The sequence below is a fragment of the Podarcis liolepis genome, assembly GCF_965112155.1.
Source record: "Podarcis liolepis genome assembly, chromosome: 13".
Classification (NCBI taxonomy): Eukaryota; Metazoa; Chordata; class Lepidosauria; order Squamata; family Lacertidae; genus Podarcis; species Podarcis liolepis.
In genome coordinates, this window is record NC_139573.1 from 18,868,376 (window position 1) to 18,891,859 (window position 23,484).

At 47.5% G+C, this 23,484-nt stretch overlaps 2 protein-coding genes across 8 annotated transcripts in view; one reads left to right on the forward strand and one right to left on the reverse strand.

Moving 5' to 3' along the window:
- The window catches only part of IL11 (interleukin 11), a 70,425-nt gene extending 62,832 nt beyond the window's left edge, over positions 1-7,593 (forward strand). For all 5 annotated transcript variants that reach the window (XM_083473000.1, XM_083472999.1, XM_083473003.1 and 2 more), the window contains 4 exons: positions 2,613-2,776; positions 3,308-3,394; positions 4,498-4,659; positions 5,055-7,593. In XM_083473000.1, coding sequence (XP_083329126.1) covers positions 2,729-2,776; positions 3,308-3,394; positions 4,498-4,659; positions 5,055-5,219 — 462 coding nt within the window. In that variant the 5' untranslated portion in view covers positions 2,613-2,728 and the 3' untranslated portion in view covers positions 5,220-7,593. The remainder of the gene's footprint in view (positions 1-2,612; positions 2,777-3,307; positions 3,395-4,497; positions 4,660-5,054) is intronic.
- Positions 7,594-8,549: 956 nt separating this feature from the next.
- Positions 8,550-20,721, reverse strand: LOC310691514 (germ cell-specific gene 1-like protein). 3 transcript variants are annotated; one of them, XM_083471347.1, is made up of 6 exons: positions 20,443-20,721; positions 16,120-18,145; positions 15,434-15,481; positions 13,431-13,583; positions 12,128-12,239; positions 8,550-10,768 (listed from the first exon to the last, which is right to left on the reverse strand). In XM_083471347.1, exons 2-6 carry the CDS (start codon positions 16,427-16,429, stop codon positions 10,420-10,422), a joined length of 972 nt encoding a protein of 323 aa, XP_083327473.1. In that variant the 5' UTR covers positions 16,430-18,145; positions 20,443-20,721; the 3' UTR covers positions 8,550-10,419. The 3 variants fall into 3 exon arrangements, with proteins under 3 accessions (XP_083327473.1, XP_083327471.1, XP_083327472.1); XM_083471345.1 differs by having other exon boundaries at positions 16,120-19,209; XM_083471346.1 differs by having other exon boundaries at positions 20,573-20,713.
- Positions 20,722-23,484: the final 2,763 nt, after the last annotated feature.

The window sequence follows — 23,484 nt, forward strand, 5'->3', positions numbered from 1 at the left end:
TGGTGTGAAGCTGGGCATAAACCCTCTGCCAGAATGAAGTAACATTCAAAGGTTTTGCTGAAGAATGGCATGAAACCAGGGCTGCCAACTAACCAGGAAATGCCTACTTGGCCCGATCCTATTCTTTGCACATCCACTTGATACACAACAATCAGCAGGTGAAGCTTTTTGCAGCATAGGGATAAGTGTCAGCCCCTGATCCTTGCTGCAGAACTAGCTCTGTTAGAAACACAGTCGTAGGGAGAATAGGGCCCAGTAAAAAAGAAAAGAAAAGAGTTGGCTACCAACCCTACATGTCTCCGTAAAGAGTCGGCTTCTGTGAAAAGCCAGCGAAGGATCCATGGTTTTATAGCCACGCTCCTAACAAATTGACCTACTTGGTTGCACTGGCAAACTGGTAGATGGTTTCGGTTCTGGGAGGCGAGGGGGAACCCTTTGAAATCCAGACTTGATTCCCCAGCTCCTGGCAAAGGGAAAATATGCAGTTTGCTCTCTAAGACAACATAGGATGGCTTTTCCATGAAAACACCTTGACTCACCCCCTCCTTTACCCCTCCCTCCTGCAACAGCATCACTATTTCCGAATACCGACGGCTTCTTTTTTCCTTACCTCACGGCAAAGGCGCCGGGATGACTCTGTCGCAGGGCAGGAATTCCCTAACCCAACCAACCCCTCCTTCCCCATCCTGCCTGCCAACCAGCTGTATGCTCAGAACTCTTGCCAGGAGCCTTCCAGGGGCACCTCTGGGCCATTCCTTGTTCCCCTCCAAATTCCCTCTGCAGCCAAGCCAAGGCATTTCCACACACACGACGCTGAAAAGTTGCAGCACCGTCCTCTCTCTTCCCCTGCCCCACACCACCCGTGCCCACCCTGCAGGCATAAAACCTACATTGGCCAAGCTGCACATTTTGTTTTTGTTTTTATTTTATTTCGTCTGCCCTGCAGAAACTGCATGTGCACATGTGGGCAGGGGGCAGATCTACTATGAAACTAATCCCAGAGGGCCCCCAGAAGCAAATTTGGCCCACATTGCTTAAAATTTGGGGCGTCTAGTAGAACCAATTTGAGGCGCACAACTCAAATGGTTTAATTTTTTGTTGTTTATATTTCACCAGTCCCAAAATTTGAGATGTTGCAAAGGTAGAGTGTTGCAGTACAGCAGTTTGAAGCAAAATCTGAGGTGTAGTGGTTATTTATTTGTGATCTGTCATGGAACAACCCCACTAGAGAAGATAACAGTGGTTACCCTGACCTTGTTGCTGTTTGAGAAGAGGGCCCCATAACAGTCCAAGCTTCAGGGCCCCCAAAATGTAGGTCCACCATTGCATGTGGATAATTAGCAATGGGGGTGGTCAGAAGTCAGGCCGGCCCTACCATGAGGCAGGCTGGGGTAGCAACAAATCCTTCAATTTAACATAGCCTTCCCCAGGGGTGAACTACAGTTGCCAGGATTCTTGGGGAGAAGCTTTAAGTATATGGTGTGAATGTGACCACTTGGAACATCTAAAACACACAGGTGGGGAACCTGTTGCCGAGGTCCCATTTGCAATATCTCAATGACACTTTTGCAGTACCTAAGCCCCTTAGAATCACCTTTATTGTCCACACAGAGGCACCTCTGTAAAATGGGACTAATTTAGTACTACTACATCATAGGGCTTGTTCTGAGGATGAATGAACACAATTGAGAACAGGAAGGTTTTTGGACGGAGGGTTGTCTGTGCTCTTAGCCACAGGGATCAGACCACCCAAAGCCCTGGAGACAAAGCAGTTTAAAAAAACGGAAAAGAAAGCATTGCAAGAAAATATTATTCAAGTATTAAGCAGCACATATTTCCGGACACTTCCTCTCTCTCGCCCAGTGAAAAAAAGGGAAGAAGGAGTGGGTGGTTGAATTACAGAAGAAAGAATGTGTACAAAAATACATTTTATCCTACAGCCAGAAAGTCCGTCTGGCCAACATTCAGCTCCACGAATATTTTAAGGAAGTGGGCAAGAGGTCAAGGCTGGATAGCAGGCAGGGTAGGGCATGATTTGAACCCATAACCTTTGGAGTTGAAAGTGGCTTCTGAGGAAAAGAAGAGAGAAGGGCGTATTTGCTAACAGAATCAAGATTTCGGGGACACAGTGTTCCAAATTCTTCCAGCAAACTCACCCAATAATATCCAGACACACACCTGTTCCCCGAACCACCAGACTTCTCCTTCGCTGATAGATCCCAGACACATTGGCTCTTAATCTCCCACTTTAAGATACTAGGACACCTGGTCTACACATGCAAAGGATGAGGTGGTAGAGTCCTGAGGTGGGAGACTGGACTGTACCACCTCAGGCTGCAGCTGGGGAGAATGTTTTTTAACCCATCATAAGTAAACACACAAAGCACTTTACTGCTTTCTGTATTATTTCTATTTTTTTTGCCCAAGTTTTTGAAAATGTTGCTATATGATGATGATGATGATGATGATGATGATGATGAAGAAAGGCTGTTCCTGACTGAGCTTCTTTCCACTTGCAAGTGTTGTATCTTCCTCTCTTCCCCAAGTTTCAAGGCCAGGCCTTCGTCCTCCTTCTAACCACGATCTTTGTTGCTTTCTCCCTTTCTCTGCAGCATGCTTGTGTCAGGTCTTAGTGGTGCTGCTGAGTCTGTGTGAGGCCCTGTGGGCAGCTCCGGGCCCCCGTCCAAAGCCTACAGACTTCCGAGCCGAATTCGATTCTGTTGTCCATATGGCGAGGAACCTGCTGAGTGACACCAAGAACCTCTTCAACCACTTTGTAAGTCAAGCGGCCAGCTTGAAGCTGCTTTAGGACAAATCAGACTATTGGTCCACTTAACTCCAGCGCTGTCTGCTCTGCCCAGGAAAGGCTCGCCAAAAATCTGCCACCAGCATTTCCCGTGAGCTGGAAATGCCAGAGATTGACCTTCCACACAAAAAGCAGATGTTCTGCTGCTGAGCTATGGCCTGCCAAATATGGGAGCTTTGGGTGGCTTCTAAATGAAGTGGCAGGACATTGACCTTTTTTGCCTCCTGGCCCAAATGAGACAGATTCAGAAAATGGCTAATTGGGAACCTTCCTTCTGTTTCTTTTTCCTTTTAAGAAGCACAAATTCCCACTTGGGGAAAAAGAAAATCTTCCTAAGAGATCTTAAGAAAAAATATGATATTTTGTCATATTGTTTTGAAAATAAAATAAATAGGAGGGCATATCCTCTCCCTGCCCTCAGTTTATTATTTATTGGTTGACGTTCCTGTTCAGTTGCACTATTTTGGGGTCTGATTTCCGCCATTCCTCTTCCCTGTACAGAAAAACCGCTACCCAGCAGAAGGAGAACACAAGCTAGAAACGCTGCCTGTGTTGTCCATGACTGCGGTGGAACTTGCCAACATCCAGGTAAAAGAGGCCTCCTCTTCCCTCTTCTCCCATCGCCCCCACCCACAGGGAAACCAGTAGGTTCTTCTTTGCACCACAGCTTGTTGCCTTAAGCAAAATCTCTCATAGTGGCTGCTTTAGGGAATACAGGCTTCCCATGGCTGGTCTCACTGGCCCCTCGCAATAGCTGCAGTTTTCCCACTCTTTGTAGGTTCTAGGTTTCTGCCAGGTTTTGTGGCTCCAGCTCCCTCACACGGACAGCCTGAGATGACTCCCAGGCTGCGTACACATCATACAGCCACGCTTTGTGCACGCTGTACATTTAAAGCACGTGGCCTGTCCCAAAGAACCCTAAGGGTTTGCTAAGGGTACTGGGAAGCATTGCTCTGTTGACTACAGGAAGCCGGGTGCATTAACTGTGTGGCCTCCAACTTCTCTTGGCACGATCCCCATTTAACAGAGCTGTTTCTTGGTTCCCCTTTGCAGCTCCACTCACTCCAAAATGGCTCCCTGGCTCCAGTGGTGCAGCCAGGTTTTCTATGTGGGCAGAGGAGGGAAAGAAACTTGCCTTATCAGATCTTTGGTCCATCTAGTTCAGTACTGTCTGCACTGATTGGCAGTGGCTCCCAGGGTTTCAAGATAAGAAATCTCTCCTTCCCTGCCTAGAGAGGCTGATGATTGAACCTGGGATCTTCCCCATGCTAAGTACCATATTTTTTGCTCTGTAAGACGCACCAGACTACAAGACACACCTAGTTTTTGGAGGAGGAAACAAGAAAAAAAATATTCTGAATCTCAGAAGCCAGAACAGCAAGAGGGATCGGTGCACAGTGAAAGCAGCAATCCCTCTTGCTGTTCTGGCATCTGGGATAGCTGCACAGCCTGCATTCACTCCATAAGACGCACACACATTTCCCCTTACTTTTTAGGAGGGAAAAAGTGAATCTTATAGAGCAAAAAATACGGTAGATGCTATAACCACTGAGCCACGGCCCTTTCCCTAATATATTTCCAGGATATATACAGACAACGCAGCCTCTGCAGGTGGCCTGCTTTCCTGCCCCACCAAAATTCTTTCTCATACAGCCCCTCTTTCATGTTCCTCTCTCCTCTTCCTCCTGCAGGTCTCTGTGGGTCTGGCTCGGCTCAGCTCTGACTTGCAGTGCTACCAACGCCACTTTGAGTGGCTGCGGAGGGCAGCCCCACTGCTGCTGCGACCCATGGAGCACGACATCACCACAGTGCACAGCCGGCTGGAACGCCTCCTCAAAAGACTGGAGCACCTGGTAAGGCTTTGAGAGGAAGGAACAAATCCTGGGGGGTGGTCCCGATTGTGTGGGGTTGACTAGATGTGCCTGCAAGGCCCCTTCTGGCTCTATGAGCGCTTCCAGGCTGTCACTGCTTTGGGGTGCGATTCAGTCCCCAAATCAGGTTGTGGGGTTATAATTGGTTGGGATCTTGCACAGCAAAATGGCTTCCCCGAAAGATCAGACTTTTTGCTGTAAGGAAAGTGATGGGGAAAATGCACTGGGAAGCCTGGGATGATCCTTGCTTTGTCACCTTAGGAAGATAGGAAGTCGCCCATCATCAGAAATAGGGAGGGGTTAATATGGGCTACCTCAGAGCTTCTGTCCTTGCTCCAGAATTTCACAACTCACCCGCTTGTCTGCTTCTCCCCCAGATGACCAAGCTCAGCCTCTCACGGCCCAATGACCCTCTGCCAACCCTGCCAGCCCACGGCACCCACTGGTCTGTGGTTCAGGCAGGACACGCCATCGTCCACTCATTTCACCTCTACCTGGACTGGGCATCTCGTGTGCTGGTTCTGATCCGGAACAAGCTGTGAACGGCAAAGAAACTGAACCACCATGGGTATTTTGGAAAGCCTTCTCACGGACCTGGAACTCTTAGATGCTGCTTCAGCAATACCGGTGGAGGAGGGTGCAAGGAAGGAAAGAAAGTCTATGAAACAGGGCGCCCCTGGATTCCTCTTCTGGGGGGTGCTGCAAGGGGGGGATGCTGAGACCTAGGGCCCACTCACACACCCTTCCTACTCCGTGGGGGGTGCATCGTGAAACAAAAAGCGACTTCCCTTGCCCTTGGAAGGACACATTCTCCCTCAAGGCTTGGGGAAATGGTATGGGGAAAGGGGGGCTTCCCCTTCTTCCAAGGACATTTTTGCCCTCTCCTGCTCCCTGTTAATGGAACACTATAATCTGTATGATAAGCATTGATCTGTGTCAAGTATCGGAAACCCCTTATAGGTATATTCGTGGTGGATAATCTGCCCGAAAAGCACCTTGCTTACCACGATTGTTCTTTCCCTACCACTAGATTGTGTGCTGCAATCTAGGGCGCTCTCTCGGCTTGTGCCCCACAAGTCTGGGCAGTGCCCCCAGGGAACTGAGCAGTGTGCGTGAGAAGATGCCGCAGTTCTGTAGACCGCGGAGGGGAGGAGAGGATTCATTGAAGGCGGGAGGCTTGACCTCTCATTGGCAGCCATCCTGATTTCATCAATAGCCCCTGCCAGTTTCTGCCCCTTGTCCACCTGCAATCTAGTACCACCCCAAAAGTGTGGCCACAATCTAGCACAGAATCAATGGTTTTCAGCATTCCTCCTACAGGGTGTCACTGCACCACACACACACACAGATGGATTAATAGGGTAAGTCAGGGTGGTTGCTGTTGTCTAAAGATGCCAACTATTTTAAAGATAAGATAGCATAAAGGGCATTGGATGCAACATTTAAAGGGGGCATCATTCCCCATTCTCACACAGCGAGGCAATGCTTCTAAGATGCGATATCATGCGTGTCTTGTCTAAAAGCAAATGACGTTTTCTTTTTATCCCCTTTCAAAACTATTGTTACACATATACAGATTTATGCAGATTTCATCAGTTAATTATAGCTGGACGACCGATCAAAACTCAAGAGGCAGAAAAGCTTTTAGACGTCTGAGGCACCTTTTCTCAAAAGAGATGTTCTTGTAGTTGGCAGTTGCTTTAGGCAGTAATGAGTCTTACCTTTTGTTTCAACAATAGGCAAAAAAAAAAAAATCACACATAAAACAAGCCATGTTTTTGTTAAAAAATAATTTCATTGGGAAGGAAAGGCAGAAAGTTGAGATTGTGAAATTAATTTTCATACTCCTGAAAAAGCAACAACGAATCGTCAAAAGTTCAAGGCAGATTTGTTTACCAGCAGCGCCCTCTGCTGGGTCATTTTTGTCAGCCCAGCCAATACTGTTGCCGCAGTGGGATACACAAAGGACCAGTTAAAAAACCAAACAAAACCAATTTCACCTTCAAAAGAGTTTTGGAATAAAGACTATTAACCCAATATGTATCCTTCTGAATGTACCCATTTGAATTTTGGCCGAACATTTCTATAAAATGCATTGATCATAGAATTGTGGAATTGTAGAGTTGGAAGGGACAGAGGGTCACGCAACCCCCCAGTCATGCGAGAAAATGCATTACAGATGGCGATCCATCTGCTTAAAAACCTCCAAGAATGGAGGTTTTCACCTCCTGAGGAAGTCTGTTCCACAGTCAAGTAGCTCTTACTGTCATAAAGTTCTTCCTGACGTTGTCAGAATCTGCTTTCTTGTAACTTGAATCCATTGGTTTGGGTCCTACCCTTCGGAGCAAGAGAAAACAGGCTTGCTTCATCTTCGTGGCAGCCCCTTAGATATTTGAAAATGGCTATCATATCTCCGCTCAGTCTCCTCTTTACCAGGCTCCATATCCAACAACTCCCTCAACTGTTCCTCAACTGGCTCGGTTTCCAGACCCTTGATCATCTTGGTCCCCCTCCTCTGGACACATTCCAGCTTGTCAATATCCTCCTTAAATTGTGGTGCCCAGAACTGGACTCAGAACTCCAGGTGTGGTCTGACCAAAACAGAATAGAGCAGTAATATTTTTGATGGAGAAGTTCATCCCATTCTTGATACCCCTTCACGGCTGTAGTTAACCCTCCCCACTCCTGTTTCAGGTATTTATCATGAGCCCTTCATTGCTCCACAGTATTTATAAAGCCATTAGGTTTCTTCCTTGTAAGTTATTATTATTTTTTAATTTATTATCTGTTCCAAGTCTGGTTCATTTTATTATTATTATTATTAATTATTATTATTATTATTGTCATCATCATTGTGTTTATTATTATTTTTATTCTATTTTATGGATGTTATTTTGAGCATCTTCCAAGTATTTATTGACCGGCTCCTCTCTCTTTCTTTATCTATCTCTCCCTCTCTCTTCTCCCTTTTTTGTAATAAAAAAGATTTTAAAAAAGATGGGGGGAAATAAATTTGAAATAAAAAAAATTAAATGGATAAAAACAAAAGAGCTGTGTTTTTAATATGAGAAATGATCGAAAACATATAATTCAATTGTCGCTCATATAACAACTATGGTTATTCAGACAAACAGCCAACAACGGTTTCCGAACCCGTCCCTTTGGAGCTGCAATTGGGAGGGAAGCTGTGTCAAAGCAGAGCACCCAGCCACAATAGCACTTTACCTGCCATGCCACCAGGGTTGTTTTCCTCAGCAAGCCTGGCAGTCGCAGCGCTTTGGGCTTCTAGGCTGAACTCCCAGCTTGCATCTAGTCAGCTCATCTTAAGGGCCAATTCCTGTCCCCAAAACCCCATAAAATTTGGAGCTTGCTCCTCACAGTCCACACCACACATTTCAAGGACTGTGCTATGTACCACAGGCATGGCTTCCCCCAAGGAATGCAGTGTGCTGCTGTTTGTTAAGGGAGCTGCAATTCCCAGAGAAGACCGATTATTAAACCACTCTGGGAATTGCAACTTTCTTCATGGGTGGAATAGTCCAGCAGCACAGGTTCCCCTCCCTCTGTGACACTTTATTTATTTATATTTATATTTATATTTATAATTTATATACCACCTTTAATCTTCCAAGCAGCTCGAGGTGGCGTACATGGTTCTCCGTTTCATCCTCACAACCACCCTGTGAGGTAGGCTAGGCTAAGAGGCAGTGACTGGCCCGTGAATTGAGCTTCATGGCTGAGCAGGGATTCGAACCGTCTCCTCCCAAGTCCTCCTTTGCCTCCGCTGGGCCTAGAAAGCTGGACTGGATGCTTGATGAATTTACTCTCCCCTCTTCCCTCCAGCTTTATAAAACGAAGCAGACTGACACTGATTAATCCTTTAATTTATTTAATCAACCAGAAATTAACAACTCTGGATCTTCTCATTCCCCACACACGGGGAGATTATATGAAGCAAAGCCGATGAGATAAATCAGGAGAGCTGCAGACGGGTTTTGGGGGGAAGGCATGTGAGGTGGGGACAGTGTTGAGGGGCCATGGCTGCCATCAGGAGGGCCAAGGCTATGACGCTGAAGGAGCCCAGAGCCTTGAAAAGAAGCCATAACAGTTCAGTGCCTGGTTGAAATGGGCAATGTGAAAACGGGACAGGGCAAGACCTATATTACTACTCAAACATATTGTACACGCCACATACATAAAGACACTTGGGCCTCGCTCGCTGACATCCCCTCAGGATGTTGGGGAGGCTATCAGAGTTGTTAGGGCGCTTTCACAACAGAGAAAGCTGGGGTTTAGTGTATACGTGTGCTCCACGCCTTGGTTATTGGGAAAAAGTCTGAAGTCTTTATGACACTAGCTCAAAATGCCTCCTAACAGCAGTGAGAGAATAAGCCAGCTACATGCGCCACAGAACAGGGAGCTGCAGGAGTTTCTGCTGACCCTGGGATTTGTAGATAGGAATATTTGATGGGAATGAAGGAGAGTGGGAATTTTCCCTCTCAAGAATGAAACACGAACTGAAGCAGCCCGGTATCTACCTTTGCGAAGTGCAAGCTGACTAATATACTAGTAACCTTGTTTATAGACAGGCCCTATGCAGGATTAGTGAGGAACAAGTCCAATATGCACTGCAAACAACCTTGGATAAATAAATGGTTATATACAGCCCTTGGTGTCAACTGACAGTGGATACACATGATTCTACTGCAGCCGCAAGCAGAAGGCAATCCTATTGGTTTCTACTGACATAAGCAGGTGCCGCAGCACCTAAATAACAAGGCCGAAAGTTTGTCACAGTGGCTATTTCCTAACTAGCCACAGCCCTCACAGAACATGCCAGAAAGCATAAGAGGGCCTCAAAATTCAAGGAGTCGCAGTGGGATTGGGCCGAGATCTCCGGCCACACTCCCCACGAGCAACTGCAATGCACAATCTGAGAAGTATCCCCCATGATCTGTGGCCATATGCCAGAGGCATGTTGGCGTCTAAAGAAGAAAACATCCGAACAGCATTAATGGAATAAAATCGGGGCACACACCTCTGGGATTTTGTCATTGGGCAAAGTGAGGCAGCTGCTTCAGGCAGCTGATTCTGAGAGGTAAAGAGACAGGCCTCTTCGTGATCCCTGAAGTTGCCTTCCCCAGGTGCCATGGCGGACGCTGCCCCTCAGTTTTTAAGAATGATTCAAATGCCAGTGTATTGGCGGGGACAATCTTGTCCTTTGCCTTAGAGGGAAAAATCTCAAGGCCAGCTCTTAGTGTTGCCTTGCTGAACCGAAGGAGAGCTCCACAGGAACGCAATAATATCATTTCACGGCTTCCATTTATCCCTGCACAACGAATTCCTAATACATTTCGCCCTCTGGGTTTGACCTGCCCACCTCCCACTCTACTGCTCCAAACTCAACACATGAGGCAGCTGCCTCCTCCTGCCTCCTGGTAGGGCTGCCAAAATAATAATAATGTCTTCCCTGCCCTACCCCTCAAAAAGTAACTGCTTGTACAGTTTGAAATGGGCCTGATCCATAGGTCTGCTCTCGCCCTTTTACCCAACCTAAAAGTCATGGCAACCTCAGAGAACCGATGTTTTCACGGGTTGTGAAATGGCCATAGGTTGCCTAAGCAGAGGGAAGGGCATATTTGTGATAGGACAAACGGTTGGATGGATGGGTGAGCAAATGGAAGAGAAGGGATGTGATGGTGGGAGGTCTTGTTCTCCACCCAACATCCTCTCTCTCTCTCTCTAGCATGGCTCCCCGTCATCCTCGTCACCAGCATCCCCACTGTGACCTCCTGCGAGCCCAGCATACCCTCCTGCGTAGGCCTTGCGCCCGCTGCAGGGAGCCATTGGGCCCGGAGGGCTAGGGGAGAAGTCTAGAGAGTCACTAACGCTGAAGATATATTTATCCCAGAGGAAGCGTTCGAGGTCAGGGGCCAGAGCGGGCGAGCCGGGACCTCTGCTGCTCCCCATGGACGCCGTGTGCTTCTCAAAAATCCGCCGGCGGTACTTGAATTCCAGGATGGTCTTGGTGTAGGTATTGAGGGTCAGCACAGAGGCTGACATGCAAAGGGTGAACGAGAGCCAGGCCATGCTGTGGGAGAGAAATTGGGGAGGGGGTGCAAAGGGATGGGTCTCAAGGTCATTCTTGCACGGCCAAATCTATCCAGATCCCCCATGATAACTGACTTCCCAAAACTCCTTTTCCATGTATACACCGGTTCTGACACAATTCTTCACCCATTCATGTCACGCAGCCTTTCTCAACCTGTGGGTCCCCAGATGTTGTTGAACTACAACTCCCATCACCCCTAGCTAGCAAGGCCAGAGCTCAGGGATGATGGGAGTTGTAGTCCAACAACATCTGGGGACCCACAGGTTGAGAACCGCTGAAAGGTAAAGGCAAAAAAAGGTACCCATTCATGTACCGCTCCTTCTGTTGGTGTCTAGATAGCTGGAAGAGGACCAGCCTAGATCAAACAATAAATGAGATGTTATGGGCTGCCGTCCCATAGTCAGTGTGTTCAGTGCTTCCGAACCCTCTCTTCTTCACCCTCACAGAAACCTTTTGACATCAACAATACAACCAACCAAATATGATGAGGTGTTGCCAAACCATGGGTTTTTGTTCCATAGGCTTCCTTTGCTTATGATGTTGGACACCAGATGGGGAAACAGAGGCTGAAAGGTTTGCTCCAAAGAGCTGAGCTAAAACAAAATTGGGGTGGGAGGAGGGAGTGTCAAACAAATGATTCGAATTCGGGTTTGCTTGCAAAAATGCAAATGTAACACATTTAGGGGTTTTAGCAGGGCAGGGGGAGGGGACAAAATGGAAATTGGGCACATTGCTACTATATAGCATGGGATGGTGTTATAAATAAGGGAGATTCAGCCTTGGATTCCAAGCTGGGTGACCCTCCAAGCAGCTGCCATAAAAAATCTGAAAAATCTGAAAAATCCCAGAATGAAGAGGCAGAAGGAGCAGTATTCCTACTGATTGGGGCATGTGTCATGTTGAGCCCCAAGTCCCAACCAGCAAGCAAGAAGTAGCAGAACTGCAAAATAACCCTAATATGAATGGAACCCTGAACACAGGTTCTCAGGTCTAACGCTTTCAGACACACTAATTTACTGTCCACTCATCCAGTAACTTCTCCCATCTTACATTTCTTCTCTTCCGCCTTTGTCCATCATTCTGTCTCTCTTTCTCCCCTCTTTCCACTTCCTTATCCATATCCTCTCCTCCTTTCATCTTTGGACAGAACAACAACTCCACTCTCAAATGCAAATGCCAGCATCCAAAGTGGCTGGATGAAAAAGGAAAGGGGGCACCTTTAAGCTACAGCTGCTGAAATTCCTGCTGCTATGCTTTAATTAAAGGTGTAGGAGCCCTGTCCTAGGTTGCATTTACCCTACCCACACCCCACTCCTCTCCCATGCTGGCTTTACTCACCCAAATGACCAGCCATAATACCATGTCTGAGGTCTCCAGTCTTTTGGTCCCAGGTTCACAGCCACCTGAAAGACGGTCATGTACATCATATGGGCTACCATGCCCAGGAGCCCTGTTGGGAAGGAGTGGTCAGAAAGATACTCAGAATATGCCCAGCCACAGTGCTCTTACTTCCCTTGGGTACCACTTTCTGAGGTCTGAGCTAAATAGGAGCAGAGCCATGGCGGCTCAACAGAAAGCAAGTTTGACAGACTTGGGAGATTTCACTTACAAGTGTAAGGCTGTACACTTCAGAATCCTGGTGTCTGCTGCCTCGGGCAGTCACCACACTTTGCCTAATGGTAGGGCCGGCCAATCCCTGAAATGCTGTTTTCCTTTGCTTAGGAAACTGTGTCCTTGAGAAAACACTCAAACTTGAGATTCCATCCCTACCTGAAAGCTTAAAGATGTACATTCTAGGGAAAGCTATACCAAGGCTTGATCCTGCTGAATGCATGAACTGACAGGCATTTGTGGCCTGGCTTAGCTCATGGCTTCAGTATTTCACTGTATCGTTTGCCTCTAGCAATGGACACACACTATTGATCACATGCTGGGAAATGAGGCCAGCTACCTCGGATTACCCTTTACAAAGCTGACAGAGTGCCTTGCTGGGCACCACACATGAATAAGAAATGTTGTGGTGGTTTTAATTTATATCCCATCCTTCCTCCCAAAAGAGCCCAGCGTAGCAAACAGTCTTTCGGCCAGTGATCTCAGGGTTGCCAGGAAGTGTATCTTTCAGCTATCAAATGTTTGTATATACAGGAATGTTTTAAAATTCCTCCTGAAATTCAACAATGAGGGAGACAGACACAAACTCAACAATGGTGGCGGGCACCACCACTGAGAAGGCCCTGTCATGGACAAGCATCAACCAGGCAGTGGCCAGTGCTTGCACCACCAAGCATGTGCAGTACCCTTTTTGGGGTGGGGTGGGGAAACCACACATGGGTATAAAGAAACTACAACAGTTTGGGGTTACAGGGTTTTGTTTTCATTTTGGGGGCCTGCCACCTGTTTCCCCACTCAAAATCACTCCCCAAATACTTTTCATTTAAAAAGAGAGACTTCCTTACACACATTTAGATATAATGTGAGCATGATACAGGAATGACTGGACTATGATTTCAAGTACTATATGGATGGGGTTAGGGTCAGTGGTGAAAGTCCATACAAAATGAGTGTTAGGTCTGAGTGCTGTGTGTGGATACCTAGTGGGAAGAGTAGCTGACTACCGGAGGCGCAGGGTAGATCGAGATACCTGAGAGAACGGTGATCACAGCCGCAAAAGCATTGATCTTGAGCCCATCAATGAAGTTGGCATAGTAGACGGCATCCAAACACATCAATAGGAACCCCACAGTCAACAGGATAATATAAAGGAATTCGGAGGCAACGGAGAGCCACAGCACCCCTGGAAAGTAACGTGGGTGGTGAGTGGGAGATTATAAACAAGCTATATGTCTCGCAGAGTCTGGGGAAGGGCCGTAGCTCAGTGGTAGAGCACCTGTTCCCCATGCAGAAGGTCCCAGTCCAAGCCCCAGCATCTCCAGGTAGGGCGACTGCCAGTCAGGGTAGACAAAACTGGGCTAGACAGACCAGCAGCTTAACTCAGCATTAGGGCTTTCCTGCTTTTTCCAGGCACAGGCCTGGGCTTTAAAGCTCCATGTCAAAGCACTCTCGTTTTCGTCCTGGAGCTTTCCCTGTGAAAACTTGCTCAACGAATGGCAGCAGCATCCTAAATTCCTGTTTATAACACTTGTGATGTTTTTAACATGTTGATAACACATGGCAAGCCTTGGGGATGGAGTTAACTCTACAATGAATCAGTTCATACATAATAAATAACTAAGGAGGAAAAAATAGTGCTCAGCCTCATTACTTGGTTCAGCAATAACAAGTATCACAGTGACCTGTTTTGTAGGCACATTTAAACTGCGGACTTCAATTGATTTCATAGTCGTTCCTTCTCCCCACTGAATCGTGGAAGCTGTAGTTTGGGGATAGAGGAAGATCTCTAACAGAATCCTCACCAACTAGATTCCCAAGATTGTTTGGTGTGGGGGACACATGGCGGTTGGTATAAAGCCAACTTTTGTAGCCGGGATGTAGAAGAGAAGAGAAACAAGAGGAACACATAAAACTGCCTTATACTGAATCAGACTTGTTGGTCCATCCAGGCCAGTATTGTTTACACAGATTGGCAGTAGCTATGCAGGGCTTCCCAGCCCCACCTGGGGACACCAGGGATTGAACCTGTGGCATTCTGCTCCATGGATGCTCTACCACTGAGCTGTACTCCTTCCCTGTGAATTAAAGGGCTGTGGAACACTGCATATTAATTAGAAGTATGGTAAACGGAGAGCAGGGGTTGGGTTTCCTATTTGTCATTGAAATTAATGTAAAATATTCAACGCTGGAGTAAAACGTTCATGCACAACAAATAGGTCCAATGCAAGCATTTAGCATTAAGCTCATATTCCAAAGCTGCAAACTGGTTGCCAATATTGTAAGATCTTTTAAAGATGTCATCCTTTGCTCCAGTACTGTAGGGTATGGTGAGAGTTATGTCCATGTCATTATGATGACCTAAGTGGCCCCCTGCTGTATCTGGAGTAGAGGATTGTTCAGCCTGAGTTATTAATTTCAATAACTTAATTAGCTCCCAGGCTTTAAATAACACTCCCGTGTCAAAGGTTCCATTTGTGATTTCCGAGTGTTTGTGAAACATACATCTAGCAGCGGGCAACAGATGCAATACTACATCATAATATTTTATAGGCATTATGGGATGCACATAATTTAAAATAAATAATAGGAGGTCCAGAGTGCTGACTACCAATGTCCAGAATATTTCTGCCCTATACATTTCCACTATGGTGGTGGGGTTTTATTTGGGGGGTGTCAAATTTTATTACAAAAGCCAGTCATTTCCAGGAAGTGGGTAGCTCTGTGCTGTACATAAGTTTAGCCCTCTCCTCTTAGGGAAGGTTCAGAGCTGGCAGCCATCTCTGCTTCTTGTAGAAGCGAATTCCATAGTTTAACTATGCCCTGTGTGAAGAAACACTTCAGTTAAACTATGGCATCCGCTCCCACAAGAGGAGGCAGGAATGGCCACCATCTTGGACGTCTGGAGCAGACAGGACTCAGTCGGATGAGCCACTGGTATGTCTCAACATAAAACAGCATTATGAATTCTGCCATTTCCCGTTTCTGTTTGCACCCTTAAACAAGATGGCCTGTTTTGCCCTCCCCAAATCTCACCTTTTTCCGACTCGGGCGGCAGCTCAATGAAGCTCCGGCACTTCTCCTCTAAAAGGGTGGAACAATGGAAGAAGACGCCGTCAGTTTATCCAAAGGCTGGTGCTGATCGCGACAATTATGTCATTCTTCTGTTGGTCAAGATTTCCGTCTCCCCTCGCAGCGAAAGACGGCTTCCCACAATTTACTCCCCATCCAGGCTTGGAATGCACTTGTCTTTTAAACTGCAGGTGGCTTCATTTGAGCCAGGATGCAGCCCCAGGACCCGAGGGCGGGGAGGTGAGTCGGACAAACCCAACAACATACGGGGTGGATTAGGAATCCAGATCTACACCACTATTTTAAAGCACATTTCCCCTACAAAGAATCCACAGAGCTACAGTGCCAAGTGTCATCAGCAAACTACAGTTCCCAGGATTCTTCAGGGGAAGCTGTGCGCTATAACTGCATGGTGTGCATGTGGCCTGTTATGCATGACCACTGGCCCTAGATCACAAGAGGTGGAGACCTCATCTCATTCTGCTCCTCTGCTGCCCTTTGACAGCCACCTTCCACATCCCCACCACCAACACTCTTCCCCTTTCCCTCTCTTGTCTGTCTAACAGGAGAGGGGTTTTGTGACCTAGCTGTCAAACTAATAACAGCCGTCATGGAATCTGCTCCGTCTGAGATGTCGGCTGGTTTCGTACCTCCGTGATGCTCCTCACACGAGAGCCAGAAGCCCGTGTGGAAATACCGGAAAGCGTACTTGTCTTCGCCCGTTTCCCAGATGTACTGGACGACGTGGGGGTCCATGGTCACGTTCCCATCCATTGTCTCGTTGCTGTTGATGGGCACGCAGTTCCCCTTCTTGACGGCCGAGAGGCAGGGGGGCTTAACCACCTTGTGGGTCCCCTCACACCAATAGCTGGTGCAGAAGGCCGAAACCGAAAAGCAGAGGGCCAAAGAGTTGAGGCCCAAGGAGAGCATGGAGCGGGACCTTCGGCTCAGTTTAATCATCGTCCCTGTTTTCCCAAGAGATGTGAGGATCTGTCTGTTTTGCTGCCCGAAGACGCACCCAAATAATTCGAATTCGCTCACAATTCCCAGAAAACGATGTTCTACTGTTGGATAAATCTGCTGGTTCCTTGTTTCAGTGGAGAGAAGCCAATTCTGAACAAACCTCCGTTTACAGAGAATGCCTCACTTTTGATCATGATTTTCTCCTCCTTATTCGTATGCTGTGGCCCATCCAATATGCCCACTATGAAGCAGTACACCACAAAATGGTGTAATCATAATTTGAACTCAGCCTGGGGTTCTGTTCTTATTAGGGACTAGTTACTTGAGGAGTGCTTAAGAGCCAGGCGGTTGCTGGCACCCAAGATACCTAAGGTCTCAGAAAGAAATTAGTTTGAACTAATGAACACAGAAGGAGATAGGCAGCATGATTCCTACCTAGACCTTCCAGATTTTGATTAATGATCTGTGTATAAAGTAATTATTAGCAGGTTGCCTAGTTTATGCTGAGTATTTTAAAAAGAACTTTAAAAAACACACATACTTTCCCCCACTGCTAACCTTCCCCCTTTTTATAGCTATATTAATTAATTATTAACAACACCCATTCAAAGTCTTGTTAAAAAGCTGTTGTAGGCCATTGCCCCGATTAATCAATCTTCCAAATTAAAATCTTAAATCCCTTAAGGTTTGGTTTGGTTTTTTAAAGTGATGGGTTTGAAGTCAATGCAAAAAGTCTTTTAGAGTCCACAAAGAATTGCAAACCATCTCGGATTTCCCCCTCACATGTCCTTGACTAACAAAGTCTCTTCCAAACAGAGTGGAAATAGTCTAAACTTTAGTCTAATTGCTGCAGTCTATATGCTGCACAGTAGCCCTTCTGAAATAGTTTTAAAGAGTGAAAACCTCCCCATTAGAGTTGGGGTGTCAATAAATGTGAACGCCCAGCTTCCACCTTTTCTAGCAGCTCAGAAGGGACTGTATAAACAACTCTACAGTTTGTCACGAGGCATGAAGTGATTTAAGGTTTGCCAGTTCTGCTTGTCTGCTAAGAGGGGAAAGCTCTGTGAGCTTTCAAAGGCCTTGTCCACCCCTCAAATTCAAGCCCCTGAGAAGGGGGAAAGGAGTGGAAAACCCAGCCTGCAACCCTGACTCCCCAAAATGACTTACTACTAGCAAGTTCCGTTGTCTCGAGCACCCCTCTTTTCCCTCTAGATTGGTACCCCCAGTGGTGTTTTGGGGAGTAGCCAGATTAAGGTGCAGTCTTCACCACCCACTTGTGGTGAAGAGGCAATGCTTAGAGTTCAAGGTTCTGCTCACTCAAAAATCCAACTAGCCCTCTGAAATGCCCCTTATTTTTCATTAAGATCACTCCTGTTAAGAGTTTCCTTCTGGCCCTCCAATTCTGTTAGAAACTGTCTTCTGCCCCCTATGCCCAGTCAGTCAGCTGTGTCCTTTTGGGATCAGACGGCTCCAAGGGCTTTTTGTTCGTCCTCCTTTAAGAATTATATTCTAATCCACTTTCCCTCAGGCACGAAGGAATCTTCCCTTCTGTCCTGACTCCATCACCGCTTTCCTTCAAAAATATCCTCCAATTCACGCTTGCAAGTTTGCAGGGTGATTATTGTTCAAATACACACTACAATTGCAAGAAGACGCAAGTTTGCCATGCCGATTCTCTTCAGGGTCTTGAGATCTGCCTGGCCAAACAGTTGCCTGGAAAGGGATGATAAAAACCCAAAGTTTGTGCAAAGCTGAAGAATAACAGGCTGAGAAAAGAAAAGGAAGAGAGAAAAGGTTCTTTCTGGAGGTACTTTTGTCAAAGTTGTCTGGTGAATCTCAACCCCCACGAAAGCAGCAGTGGGTTCAAATGGAACAGGGCCTTTCAGTCTGTCACTTGAGGGAGTTGAAAAAGTAGGTTCTGGGGAAAGCTCAAAATGCCATCCGGCAGCAACAGGAGGAGAGAGTGTCCACTTCAGTTCCAAATCACCCAAGTGGAAGAAAAGACCTGATGTTCAACACCCAAATATTTTGATCCTCTTTCTTCCCCCAGAATAGGCTGCCAAACCGATTCAAAAGAACATCGTTCAGGATGAAGGTTTCGCTGGCATAAGGTTGTTGTCCCGAGTCCTTCAGCTGACCTGGTGGCTGGAGATCAACCCCCAAACATCGGATTTGGGGCCCACACTTGCACGGTCATTGGAGAGAAGGTCTGGAGTTCTTTCCTCAGCAAAGAGACAGCACCCAGCGCATGTCCACCCCAAAGGTTTCAAAGGAGCCAAGGACCCCTCTGCAGGCGAAGGAAAGTGCCGCTCCCAAGGGCGCAGTGTGCAGCTTGTGAGAAAATGCTCCCCAGATGCTGCTCAGGAGGGAAGAATCAGGAGGTGCTCTCCAATCCGGCTGTGCAGAGTGGAGAGGTGGCATAAGCAGTGTGATAAATGAGCAAGCGGCGGAGAGCTCCGGCACCCTCCAGCGCGGCACCGTCCCCAGGGGATAGGAATCAGGCGGAGAAGTGCGGTGGCGGCTGATTAAAAAACCTCTTCATTAGTGCCAAGGGGGCACCAGTGCCAAGTGGTGGGGATTAGCATCTAATAAAGGGGGAGGGCAGGGGGGAGGGAGGGGGAGCATCTCCGCTTTGGTCTTTCCTTTCTGCAATCGCCCGGCTGCCAGGAGGAGAGGATGAGAAATTGGATGCGGAGATGAAGGAGCAGCTGGGGTCAGAGGAGATGAAGTGGACACGGAGGCAGAGAGAGACAAAGAGGCTGGAAGGCTGACAAGGGCTTGTTGGAGGGGAGAGAGGGGAACGGACGCCAAGAGGAAGGCAAATTGTATGGAGATGGAGGGGGGATAATGGGGCACGGATCGATCAACACTGGAAGACGTGCACGTTAATGGGTGGATTGATCGATGTCACACACACACACAAACAGAGAGAGACAGAGAGAGAGAGAGAGAGAGAGAGAGAGAGAGAGAGAGAGAGAGAGAGAGAGAGAGAGAGAGAGAGAGATCATTATTTGGGAAGTGAAATATTCCACCACCACCACCACAACAAAATCTGGATCTTCAGCACTTGTATGTGTGTATTAATGTATGTAAACAAACAAAACAAATATTGTGGGCAGATGGTACCAAAGAAATGCAAAAAAAGTTCATAGTTGTAGCTTTTCATTAATTTGCTTTCCACTGTCATATTTCACTCCACAGAAAATATCTATTAGCATGGAAGGATTGTGGGCGTGGAGAGGAAGTTGTGGAAGGGTAGAGAAAGACTGGCCAGTGGACAGGCCAATACAAAGAAATGCTTTATGTTACAGGTGGGTGTAGACGCCGTCTGTCTATATAGGAGAGAGAAAGGGGTGTGGATTAGTGAATAGACAGGCAGGAGATATGGCAATCCCGTGGAAAGGGGAAGACAGAAAGAGAATTTCAGTCTGCCCAGCACATTCTATTTCCCCCTTTGCATGTACAATTCCTGTGCGTCTTTGTGCCTGTGTGGCCCCATCCTGCTGTGTCACCCTGCCCCGGGTTCACAGTCTTTCTATTTGGGACCCTGTGTCTCTTGGGATTAACTCCCAGCTGGCAATAAGGAGATTTTTTGTGTGTCCCTTTCATTAAGAGCAACGCAGAGAATCAAACCACTTGCACCACAGCCGGCACGGACTTAAAACACAGCAAAGTAATTAGGACACAGAGGATCTAGCAGGATGGGCTGGGAGCCAGAACTCCCGTCTCCAGGGTTCTCAGAGAGAGGGGAGGGTACGCCTGCTGAAATAACAGCAGAAAACAAGCAAAAAACAGGGGTGATTAGAAGAGGCAGCAACTGGATGACCAGGCGGACACCTCTGTATCTTTAATGGTGCTGTGTGAAGAAGGCGTTTCTGTGCGTGTAGCAAGCCTGAGAAACATCTGCAGTGTAAAAAAGCTGCCTTCTAAGAAGCCAGACCATCTACTGTCCAGATACCGCCTGCACTAACTGGCAGCCCCCCCGCCCAGTGTTTCAGATAGGCATCTACCTGGAGACGCTGCGGACTGGACCAGCGACATTCTGCCTGCAAAGCATGCACTCTGTTATGGCCACTGGAGACTGGTCCATTAGGGTAACTGGAGCACTGTTCCCCCTCCCCCAGTCAGCCACCAACTTACAACCAGTCCAGAGGGTAGCACCTGACTCTTAGCTTCCTTCTCTTTAGTGTTGCCCTGGTATGGGCCTATAGGAAGGAGGGTGGGGACAAAAATAGCTGGTTCCCCTTGTCATTGGCTCTAGCTCCCTCTACTGGTTGTCTCCTTGCCTTTCACCCTACCAGTCTCATTGGTTATGACCCTTCCCTGCATGAATTCCCTTTTTTATACAGCTATTTGAAGTTTCCTTTGGATTCCTGGGTTGTTGTTGTTTTGAGAGGGAGTTTAAGAGAATAAGGAGAAGCTGGGGGCCAGGAGGACCCTCAAGTTCTCAGGCACCTTATAATTATCGCAGGAAAAGACACTTCCTAACTGTGAACACCAGTGTCTAATGACATTACTAGTTGTGATTTATGGGTCACTCTTCTTCTTCTTCTTCTTGGGCTTTTTGGGGTTCAGCAGGGAGGGAACTGTAGGCATGACCTGCAGAAGCAAACAGTTTTGGAGACAGGTGCCACATGATGGGGGAAGCCCACCGAATGCCCCACCAGCAGCTTCAGCCTCTCCCCTTTGGAAGGCACGAGTAGTAATCATCTACTATATGTATTTTGGAAAGTTGGTTGTCACTTCTCTATGCACCTGGGCACATCTTAAGAGACCATAACCAAATCTGGCATGATGGTTGCTGAGTTCAATGTCATGGGCCAGGGACCCCCAAACTAAGGCCTGCGGGCCGGATAAGGCCCGAGGGACTCGTTTATCTGGCCCTCGGCAACCCCCACCGCCTGCTCTTACCGGCACTGCCCTGTGCAGCTGCCCACTTCCGGGTCGGAGGAGCACCGGAAATAGCTTGTGCGCATGCGCAAGCATTATTTCCGGTGCACATCCGGGTTGAGGGAGGCCCATGCCCATGCACACAAGCTATTTCCGGTGCTCCTCTGACCTGGAAGTGCGCCGGAAATAGCATGTGCGCATGCGTATGGGCACGTACTCCCCTGTCCTTTGGCCCACCACACAATCAGTGCTGGAGACACCGGCCTGAGGCACGGAAAGTTTGCTGCCCCCTGTCATGGACTGACTGGATGCAGAGGAGTGGGGGGAGGCACCAGCTGAGGAACCCCCATGAGAAGAAGGCTCTGTGCCAGCGGATTGGTGGTGGGTCTCGATGCGCGGTCAGAGGAAGAAGAGGGAGCAGACTGGGAGAAGGAGATGTCGGAACTCGGAAGCTGAAGAGGTAACAGGGTTTAGTGGGCAGGAAGAGGCTGTGGCAGAGAGCAGTTCAGAAACAGAGGCGGGTCAGGAGGCAGAGTGCAGGCAGGCTGCTGAAGAAGTCAGGGAATCTTCCTGCTCCTTCTGTGACCAGCTTCTCTCCACCTCTGTTCTCCCAGAACACAGAGGAATGAAGAGGGCAGGGCAAAGAGAGACAAGTCAACAGAGCCTTAGGCTGCTGGGGAAGGAATCTGGGGAGGAGGCTTAGAGAGCAGTGTATTTTGTGGTTTTGTATCTCGATTTTATTCTGTGTACTGTCCCTGAGACCCCCAAGTATATAAATTCAATAAATAATAATAATAATAATAAGGTGGGGACCTTCAGTTCTCACAACTACCTCATTGGGGCAACACCTACTGCGAAGAGTCGCTGCGATTGATAGGCCTGTGTTGTTTCGGTTTCTTTGAATAAAGAGTCAGCTTCTCTGACACTGGGTGTTTTATTGCTGACTTGCTCCTGACAATCAAGGCATAGGTCTGGATACAACTGGATGCCATTTTGAATCAAGACAGCAGGCTGAACCTTTCGAAATAGCACTTATTTCAGCCACTGCTTTCACAGCGCTGATTTTTGGATTATTAGAATTCCCAAGCAACTCTGGGTATGAGGCTCCTAATCCCTAATAAACTGTTTCAAGGACAGAGGCATGTATGCTCTGGATGTAATGTTATGGAGGGGGAAGAGAGACCCTCTTCAGCTGGTGATGTGTATTACGGTACTTCAAAATGTGCTTAGCCGACCCAGTTGTACTAGGGGGCCTTTCTGCTCCCTCTGCTGCGTGAGGGTCCCGCCCTGATGGTGCTACTCATATGTGATGGAGAGGGAGATCAAGGAGCTATTCATATAGGGATCCATTTCTTTGCTGCTGTAATGCAGCTGGCTCTCCAATGGGAGATTCCTCAGACTTTGAACAACTGCTTGTCAATAAAGTTCAAATAGACATCTACACCAGACATTTAAAGCACATTGCATCCCCCCAAAAAGAACCCTGGGAATTGTAGTTTACCCACCACAGGACTATAATTCCCAGCACCCATAACAAACTACGGTTCTCAAGCTTATTTGAGGGAAGCTTTAAATTTGTGCTTTCTGTACGGTGTGGATGTGACCACAGCAGCCATTTCCTAAGGAAATCACATCCACTGTGATTTCCACTTCAAAGCTCAGGCCCACCCTCAGGCAAGTCAAGACCTCCTAACTGGGGATTTCTACCATGGCACTGAGAAGCTCCCACATACTGGCCAGGAGGGAGACTTCTAGGAAGATTGCCACCTTTTCCCCCTGGAACTGCCAGGATCAGCTTCATCCGGCAGATATTTAGCAGGAGGATGCTTTTCCTGGAATGAAGATAAAATAAAGGAGAAAGTTTGAGCTGCTAAAACTCCAGTTAACAGGTTGTTATTAAAGACATGCTTTAAAAGTCCACAATCTGCTGTATTGAGTTCCTTGGAAAAGGGGGTAGATGATAGATAGATAGATAGATAGATAGATAGATAGATAGATAGATAGGATAGACAGACAGAAACCCACCCACCCATGAATCCCCCCAATAAATTTAGTAATTGTGAACACCACAAATAAGCACTCTTTAGTAAAATGATGCAGGGACGCGGGTGGCGCTGTGGGTAAAACCTCAGCGCCTAGGACTTGCCGATCGCATGGTCGGC

Excerpts from the sequence above, each read along its gene's own strand:
- LOC310691514 (XM_083471347.1), bottom strand. The coding sequence starts at position 16,429 with ATGATTAAACTGAGCCGAAGGTCCCGCTCCATGCTCTCCTTGGGCCTC. Across the intron at positions 15,482-16,119 it reads GTGTGAGGAGCATCACGGAG|AGGAGAAGTGCCGGAGCTTC; the intron begins GTACGAAACCAG and ends CCACCCTTTTAG. Across the intron at positions 13,584-15,433 it reads GCCGCCCGAGTCGGAAAAAG|GGGTGCTGTGGCTCTCCGTT; the intron begins GTGAGATTTGGG and ends GTTACTTTCCAG.